This window comes from Crinia signifera, chromosome 6 (assembly GCF_055691185.1).
Source record: "Crinia signifera chromosome 6, ASM5569118v1, whole genome shotgun sequence".
Lineage (NCBI taxonomy): Eukaryota > Metazoa > Chordata > Amphibia > Anura > Myobatrachidae > Crinia > Crinia signifera.
Window position 1 is genome coordinate 140816792 of NC_139222.1, and position 9709 is coordinate 140826500.

General features: G+C 40.5%; 1 protein-coding gene across 2 annotated transcripts; it reads left to right on the top strand.

The window, feature by feature from the left end:
* Window positions 1–1425: 1425 nt before the first annotated feature.
* On the top strand, window positions 1426–7723 carry HIGD1B (HIG1 hypoxia inducible domain family member 1B). Of its 2 annotated transcripts, XM_083145486.1 has the most exons (4): window positions 1426–1518; window positions 1923–2079; window positions 3614–3748; window positions 7290–7723. In XM_083145486.1, the coding sequence occupies exons 2-4, from the start codon at window positions 1983–1985 to the stop codon at window positions 7382–7384; spliced, it is 327 nt and encodes a 108-aa protein (XP_083001612.1). In that variant the 5' UTR covers window positions 1426–1518; window positions 1923–1982; the 3' UTR covers window positions 7385–7723. The 2 variants fall into 2 exon arrangements, with proteins under 2 accessions (XP_083001612.1, XP_083001611.1); XM_083145485.1 differs by lacking the exon at window positions 1426–1518 and having other exon boundaries at window positions 1570–2079.
* The last annotated feature ends 1986 nt before the right edge of the window (window positions 7724–9709 follow it).

Consider the following 9709-nt stretch of genomic DNA (forward strand, 5'->3'; position numbering starts at 1 on the left):
TGAGTGCCCAGCGATGTGGGATGGAGATTATGTGATTGTACTGTAACACGATGGTTTGCTGTCTGGCATGAGTTCACCTTTTGGGTTTTAACTATTGTGCGACTGTGAATAAATACATTCATGTTGTATGAAGCACATAAATATACTAGTAAGCCTGCTTGACGCAAAAGCTTAGAAAGCTAGTCTACTACCTTCTGTGTTTGTGCAGATAGCAGTGTTTCAGAGACTCACGGACACTAGTATATATAAACATACATATTATAGTGTGAAAGTAGCGGCACACATTTTATTTGACATATATATTTGTTTTAATTTTATCTGAGTGCCGCTAATCCCACGCTATACTATAGTTACCCTTAGAGGGCACCAAAGCATATGTCATCCAGCCAGGGTGAGTGCCGGTCCACCAATTACAAGACAATATAAATATATATATATATATATATACACATACACACACACATATATATATATATATATATATATATATATATATAGACGATTTTCAGTCGTATGGCATCTTATGCATTGTATCGCATCGTATGCCATATAGCCGCATGTGATGCGATTTAAGCACCCTATATCATTTTTTATTGTATAAGCACCCAAATGGTGCTTACAAGGTTAAATGCACCCCCACTATCAACGCCAACCCGAAGCATGGCGAGCGCAGCGAGCCAAGGAGGGGCGGCGGTACGCATCCTCCGACCTTTTCATACCCCCAATATCCACGTCGGCGTGGAGTTGAATTTATATAGTGTGGCGAGCGCTGCGAGCCACCGAGCCCCGCGAGGGGACGCGTATTACTTTACATGTACTCCGCGTGCGCTCGCCACGCTTCGGGCTCGGTGGCTCGCTGCACTCGCCACACTATCTAAAATTAACTCCACGCCGAAGTGGATAGTGGGGGTATGAAAAGATCAAAGGACACATACCGTCGCTGCGCTCCCCACGCTTCGGGTTGGCGTTGATAGTGGGGGTGGCGTGGGGGTGCTTTTAACATTGTAAGCACCCCTTACGGTACTTATACAATTATTTTCCATATTTGTGACAAAAATAAATAAAGAATAATGAATTTAAAAAAAAAATTGTATAACATCGGCTGACATCGTGTAACATTGCATCGCATACCATTATATGGCTAATGGTATGTGATGCGCGCCGTGCTAGGAACCCAAAAGTACCATATATACACATTTGTTTTATTTCTTCTCATGGATGGAAGAATGCCCTAAACAGGAGCCGAGAGAACAATGTAAGCAACACATATTTAACTCCTTCCTGTCATGGTTGGATGGTGCCAGTGGGTTGAGTAAAGAGGTGTTTGCCAAGCTCGGCCTCCCTTTCATGTGTGTGATAGAGTCTCGGCATGCGACCCATACTAACCTTCCCAAGCTCTCCATGGAAAGAAGCCCAGTCTCCCTTGTACATAAAGTACCTCTGGGACAACAGCATCCAGTCTGTGAGTGACCTAGAAAGAAGACAAGACTGGATACATCACAAATAAATTGTTAACAGGTGGGTTTAATTACAGGTTATACAAGTGTGTCTGTAGTTAGGATTATTTAAATGTCTAATATTGATCTTTATGCTTATACCTATCTGAAGACAGTATACATACACTGACATTCTCAGGGCACTTTGCTCTGGAGCATTGCATTCCGTGTGCTATTAACTTTACCCATGCAAACTGACCACCTTCTACCACAACACACAAACCAAACTAAAAACTTTCCTTCAGTCATACTGATGCTGAGAATGGCACTGGAGAGGTTATCTCAAGCACTAGGATAATTGTTAGCTTTAAACATTTCCAGGGACAAGAACTGTATACTGAAAGGACACATTCTGTATTTGGTAGTAATGTTTTACCTCTCAATCCTTCATCATAGTCCTGTCCTTTCTTCTCTTATGTTGTTGAGCTGCCTGCCCTGAAATGAGCACAGCATCACCTGTTGGCAACATCCTGTGAAGGTGATAAAATGCCCTCAGACAGTGAGGGGTGGACCCCAGAGGACCAGGAAACAGTCACCAGCAAGTTGCAGCGTAAAATGAAACAGTCCCCACTTTTCCCTGTTGGTAAGTGAATTAGTATTGATATTACAGGTTGAGTATCCCGTATCCAAAATGCTCGGGACCAGGAGAATTTTGGATAACGGATTATTCCGTATTTCGGAATATTTTAATATTTCAATGATGTATTTTGAAGTATCTTGCATTTATGCTGTATAAACACATAATATACACACAAATATATTTTATTACCACATAAAATACACACAAATATATTTTATTTGTTCAAAAAACAAGGTTTCAAAACGTGAAACAAAATGTGTGTACTATCTCAGCACTGAATTTGAATGCCAAGCAATCATTTTCTTGTACATATATAGTGCCATCTACATATCATGTCCCCAGTGATGCTGTTACAAATGTCCCCAGTGAGTTTTTAGCAAAAAAAAATTTTTTTTTTCACTTTCTGGAATGTCCGTATTTCGGAATAATTCGGATAACGGATATTCGGATACGGGATACTCGACCTGTATTATTATTATATATTATTGATCAGTATCAAACTGTTTATATTGAATTTATACCTACAAAGTAGTAGTAGTAAGTAGTAAGCCTATCCTTATTTTACCATTGTCTTGGATGGATATCTATCTATCTATAGATCTCGCTCTATTTTATATATATATATATTTATATATATATATATACACACACACACACACAGTATATATATATATATATATATATATATATATATATATATATATATATATATATAAACACAGCGAGGACTGCGGCACTGGGGTCTGAAATAATGAAGACTGACGCTTGTCTATTGTCTTCATTATTTCAGACCCCAGTGCCGCGGTCCTCGCTGTGTTTGTACATTGACCCAGCTGCTGCAGGGTTCCTACTGAAGGCACGGGGCACAAAGAGCTTACTGGAGCTGAGTGCCGGCTACCCCGTCTACCTGTATATATATATATATATATATATATATATATATAGATATAGATATGTCTAGTGTCTGTGAGCCTCTGAAACACTGCAATCTGCTGGCAGAGATTAAATCTACATCTCATTCTCACACATGCACAAACACAGAAAGTAGCAGACTAGCTTTCAAAGCTTTTGCTTCGAGTGGGCTTACTAGTATAATTATATATATATATATATATATATATATATATACACACACATCTGTCTATCTCTATGTCTATCTATAAATTACTTACTGTTCCATTTAAAGAATACTCTTTGGACAATCCTTGCACATTTGTTCCCAAATTAATTTGTGACACTCCCAATGGAAAACATCCAACCAATTCTACCCTTCTGAGAACCTCCCTTTAAAATCATTCCAGAGCACGTTAGAAGTAAATGAATTAATAGTTGCTAGAACATCAGAGGCATCGGTAAGATATGTACAGAAAAAATACACACTAACATCAAGCTTTTTTTTTGTTTTTCTAATAACAAAATACTACCACACTCAACAGCTGGAGTACCAATAGGGCTATAGACCTAGACCAGTCATTGCATACAAAAGGGACACCACAACATAGGCTTAATTTATGGATTCTCATACTGTACCTTGCAGGGTTAGCTGGATTTGCAGCAATTGTTGTTTATGGGCTCTACAGATTAAAGCAAAGAGGCAATGTTAAAATGTCTGTTCACCTGATACACACACGTATTGCTGCACAAGCCTGCATGGTGGGAGCCACAGCATTGGGTAAGTGATAATAAAATAGCACCATGTATATTTTGGCATTTTGCGTGTGTCTGTAAGGGATGCGGTCATTCGTCAGACTGCATTTAGGTCTACAGTCATTAGGTCGACCCCACTAGGTCGACTGGCAGGAAGGTCGACCTGACTTAAGGTCGACATGGGCCAAGGTCGACATGACTTAAGGTCGAATTTGCATAAAGGTCGACATGAGGAAGGTCGACTGGTCATAAGGTCGACATGGGTTTTTCACTGTTTTTTGAGCCGACATGTGCCGACAGGCGGTATTTCATGCCCTACCATCCACTAGGGCGTGGTGGGAGAATAAAATAGTGTGCCGAGCGCAGCGAGGCACCGTGCCCGAAGCATTGCGAGAGAAGCGAGCGATGCGAGGGTCCGATTCTCATTGCCAACTGTGTCCATGTCGACTGTGTCGACATTCGGATCAAAAAACAGTGAAAAACCCATGTCGACCTTATGACCAGTCGACCTTCCTCATGTCGACCTTTATGCAAATTCGACCTTAAGTCATGTCGACCTTGGCCCATGTCGACCTTAAGTCAGGTCGACCTTCCTGCCAGTCGACCTAGTGGAGTCGACCTAATGACTGTAGACCTATTTGCAGTCTGACGAATGATCCCATTCCGTCTGTAACATTTGCAGCTAATATTCCATGAATTAGTTAAATAAAGTTGAATTCAGATTGATAATGTATATTATGTATGTGGCCAGGTGGGGGCGTGAGTTGATCGTACACATATATTGCAAAATGTACAGATTGAAACTGCTAGAAAAATATTATCGATGTCTTTGGTGAGAGCAGAGGACCCATGTATGTGTCTATACTATGGCAGTCCAAGGGTTAGGGAATACAGAACAGATTAACTCAGGAAATGGGAGAATTACAGAATTTGTCAGGGTTAGAAAGGGCTGTGAGCAAGAACAAACACAAAGGGGGTGATTCAGCAGTGATCGGACAAGGCTGCATACGACGGTATGTGTTAACGAACACATCCCTATTCAGGCACCGGGGGTGTGTGAGTGTGTGTTTGTGTGTATGGGGTGCGTTCGGCGTTAAGGTACTCGCTAAGCAGCAAACGACCGCTGCTTAGAGAGCCAACCTAAATTAGGTACAAAATGTGATCATGAAGGAGAAATTGAAAGCTTTCAAATAATCCAAAATTAGAACATATCAGTACAAATTAAGATGCATTAAAATACAGGATACTACTGGGTGTTTTTTTCATCGTAACTTAACACTACTGGATGTAGTAACACTTGGTTGGTTGGTACATTAATACCTCTCCAAGACTTAGTATATTTGCCCGTATATATTTTTCCAATAGGTTTGCAGCCCTGTAATTTAATTTAGCTATTCACATCAGCTGTTTTAGATAGGTATGGATCATTGGATAGAGAGCAATTAGGTCGACATGGGTTAGATCAAAAGGGTATTTCACTTTTTTTTTGTCCCGAATGTCGACACAGTCAACATGGACACGGAAACGTAGCACCGCTGCGCTTGCCATGCTTCGGGCACGGTGCCTCGCTACACTTGGCATACTATTTTATTCTCCCATCACGCCCTAGTGAATGGCAGGGGATGAAATACTTTTGACTTTCCCCATGTTGACCTAATGACCCTGTCGACCTACATGCATTTCGACTTAATGCTTGTAAACCTAGTGACCGTATCCCATTTTAGACTCCAAAAATCCCCATACAGGAAGTCCGTTTGTTACACCCCGAAGAAACATAAAAAAAAAAAAAAATTATAATTTTTATTAATATATTATAGAAGTTAACATAGGTGTGGGTGAAGCTCGGATTTTATAAATATTTTACTACAGTCCAAACACCTACACTACTGTATTTTATATAATGCTTTATTGATATGGCACCATAGAGAGTTCCACAGAACAAAGTACTTAAACCAATTCACAAAACAGGATAAACAGTACATGGCAATGTAGAACAAGTACATGGTATAAAAAAAAACAAAAAAAACATTCCTCGATTGTAATACAGACTACATGCGGATTTAAAAAATGTTTACAGCTCCTTATTACTTAAGGTGTTTTATCGCAATAGTTTCATCTCTGTATTTTGTGCCTTTGTAAGACTTACTAAAAAAACTATAAAAAAAAAAACCATTGCTGCATCAAAAGACATGACACTAAAATAAACAGTCTAAGGGCCAGATGAACTAAGCTTCAAAAGTGATAAAATGGCGAGTGATAAAAAAACACCAACCAATCAGCTCCTGTCTGACATTTTTCAAACCCAGCTTCTAACAGGACAGGTAGGAGCTGATTGGGTGGTTGTTTATCAATCTCCAAGCTTAATGCATCTGGCCCTAAGTCTAAGTTAAGGAGGCTATGTAAAGCCATCCACCCTGTCACTCATAGTAATACCAGCAAACGTTGGCCGATGGCGATGATGCGGGAGCGCACATCAGCGCTCATCACCCAGCCATAGGCCATACACCATGGGTGGCTTTTGAGCTGAAAGCAGCTAAAACAACAAAACTGAGCTGCTTTAAGCTCAAAAGTCACCCAGTGTGTAGGTGCCTTAAGAGAAGGAAAAGCACATAAGGAGAGAGGGCCCTGCTCATAAAAGCTTACATTCTATAGGGAAGGGGCAGACAGACAAGAGTAACACAGATGGGATAGACCAGTGGTTCTCAACCTTGGTCCTCAAGTACCCACAACAGTTCACATTTTCTAGGTCACCCGGCAGGTGCACAGGTGCACTCATTACTGACTGACATTTTAAAAGATTCACAGGTGGAGCTAATTATTTCACTTGTGATTTTGTGTGGAGAAATTGAAAACGAGCACTGTTGGGGGTACTTGAGGTTGTTGTGACTGAGGTTGAGAACCATTGGGGTAGACAATGCGCATTGGACAGAGGCCTAGGGTGGAAGACAGCTGGGTTTGGTGAAGAAGTGGGTCTTAAGAGTCCGTTCGAAGTTTTGTACAGAGGTGGAGAGGTAGAGACTTCCAGATACAGGCAGCAGCACATGTAAACCTTGGAGGCAGGAATAGGAGGAAGAAAACATCAGGCAGGAGAGGCGGTTTGTGGAGGTAGAGGACAGGTGGGAATGTAAAGAGGGATAAGTTCTGAGATGTAAATGGTGAGAGGAATGGGCGAGTGAAGTGCTTGTAGAGGGGAGGTGGATATACAGTTGTACGTTTGGAGAGGAAGATGAGCCGGGCAGCAGCATTGAAGATAAGTGATAGTGGATGGAGATGTTGGTCAGCTATGCCACATAGGAGACTACAGTAGTCCAATCGGAAGATGACCAGTATGAGGGTCTTATGGTGTGTACACACGCGTCGATTTGCTTTAGATTTGATGTTCGATTCGACTTTCCATTAGATCTGTACTTTTCAAGCATGCAACTGTCATGTACATGAATATAATGTAACAAGTGGCAGCGCCTTACATTGGCAAAACGCAACTAAAATGTATCTAATGATTTGATGTAGATAACATGACTTTCCACTGGGCCTGTGCATTTGACTTTTGCTCTGTACACCTGCAGGGACGATATATGCCATGTTCAAGGATTACAGGCATCCGAAGGCAACAGAGAGTGTAGCTGTGCGGCAAAGGGAAGGCCACTCTACAAAGGAGTAACTATGAAAACCTGCTACACAACCGCTCAGTGACTCACCTGTGTGATACTTGTCAGTTTTCGTTTCTTCACAGTAATTAATAAAATCATCTACAGCTAGAGAGAATATTGCTTTACATATTACTTGCTGAAATTAGGATTCATTTACATAATCCAAATATACTCCAATGTTTAGGCGACCTCCATCTAAATGCAAAGATCATCCTGAATCGGGACAAGTCGTTAGGTCGACATACATTGGGTTGACCACTGAAGGCAACAGGGCAGGACGGCAGGATAATCAGGTCAACAGTCAAAATGATGACGGCGGTATTTCATGCACTACCATCCACTAGGGCCTTGATGGCTATAACCTTGACACCCCTGCTGTTGTTGAACTACACATCCCAGCGTGCTCTGCATCAGATTTAGCATGGCTAAATAGCAAAACTAAAGCAGAGCATGCTGGGATGTGTAGCTTAACAACAGCTGGAGTGTTAAGCTTAGCCATCAAGGCACTAGGGCGTGGAGGAATATAAGTGTGCCCAGATCTACCAACAGCTTACATTTACCAGACCACCTAGGTGGTACACAGATCACTACTAACTTACATTTTCAAAACCGTGCTGCATTCATTCTTAACGGATACATTCTAAAGAATCTCAGGTGGTCTGAAAACATTGACTGTTGGAGGATTGCAAAACTTGGTATGGTCACCCTGTCCTACTGTAGATTTTGGACAGTTGGGCAGATGTATTCAGCCTTAAGAAGAGATAAATGAAAGGGTGATAAGGAGAGATAAACGCCCAGCCAATCACCTGCTAACTGCCATGTTACAGCCTGTGTTTGAAAAGTGTCAGTAAAGAGCTGATTGGCTGGACATTTATCTCTCTTTATCACCCTTGCATTTATCTCTTGTTAAGGCTTAATACATCTGCACCATTGGTTGTTACAAATAAAACTATTGGTTGTTACAAATAAAACTATTGTAAAGAGGAAAGAATTAGTATGCAATTGCTAATCATTGGTCATAGAATTTATACATATGTGCACTTTTTATATACAAGGACCTCTCTCCCAGTAGGAGCGTGGGACACATTACATACAGTATATGCCTGTCCATCCATCAGAGGATAAAACCACACTAGTGATTGGAAAACACATCATCAAGAGGCTGCTACAGTCTCCTTTCATGTCACAACGTAGCAACCAGACTGACCCAGATTTCAACTGGACATTTTTTTTGAAAGGGACAAAACAAAGAATTCAAAGTTATGACAGATTTTAACCTGTTAATGAACAGGGTAATTTAGGTGCCAAACCGAGAATTACTTAATACTTTGAAGAATTGCCTATTTTGTTGGGTGGGAAAAATGTTGTTTGGACTAACCGTGATTTCTTTTGGATGAATGAAATATATTTTGAAGTACACAGAAGCAATAGAAAAAACATTAAATATACACTGTCCTGCTTCCGATGGTAATATACTTACACGTTTCAGATGGTAATTTTTACCAATTTATGTATATTTTGTTATAAGTAACTAAGGTATTTGTATTTCCAGAGTATATCAAATCTAGCAATAGACAAATCCACTACCATTCTAGTAATATTATACATGACTATGGAGAACTGCCTTGCAAGGAAGACATGTTTCACAAGTGCTTTCTCATGGCCTAAAGCTGTGTACACACGGGGGGTATATATTGCTAGCAATATATTGCTCTGTCTCCTGCGACCAGCGATCATAAGGGGGGCTAAAAACTGGAGCGCGCACCTGGCGATTATAGCCCGTGTGTACACACCTTAACATAGGGAAATGTGCTCCCTGCTACACTGCACACATTACTCTGTAAAGAGCAGATGACCAAAAACGGTCAACACGTTTACCTTATGATCCCATAAGTAACTGACCAGTGTTCATCTAAAAATTCAACTTCAGTTTTGTTCAACAGCAAAGCTGAGAATGGATAACTAAACCACCACACCAATCATCTGGGATGGGTTTGATAAAAGGTGAAAAAAGTAGAATACACAGACTAATCACATAAGGTACTGTGACATCAGTAAATCAGTCAGTGTCTTACATGTTATAAAGGACCTTACCAGTTACTGAATTGACGCCTAAGATTCCTCACTGAACTACACTGAGGAACGGGCAGAATTTTATTGACAAACTTGCAGATATAACGTTGCATCCTGCTAAAGGCAGTACAGGATTGCCATATATAGAATAAACATACTTTATGTAGATCATTCATTTCTTTCATAAAGACTTTTGTAAAACCGAAATTGTTACGTTACAAAAAAAACTGTTCATGTACATGAAAATAAATATTCCCCATTAG

What these genes read in the sequence shown, in the direction of transcription:
- HIGD1B (XM_083145486.1), top strand. Translation starts at nt 1,983, where the DNA reads ATGCCCTCAGACAGTGAGGGGTGGACCCCAGAGGACCAGGAAACAGTC. An exon ending in GTCCCCACTTTTCCCTGTTG is followed by an intron (nt 2,080 to 3,613) that starts GTAAGTGAATTA and finishes TGTACCTTGCAG; the next exon opens with GGTTAGCTGGATTTGCAGCA. An exon ending in GGTGGGAGCCACAGCATTGG is followed by an intron (nt 3,749 to 7,289) that starts GTAAGTGATAAT and finishes GTACACCTGCAG; the next exon opens with GGACGATATATGCCATGTTC.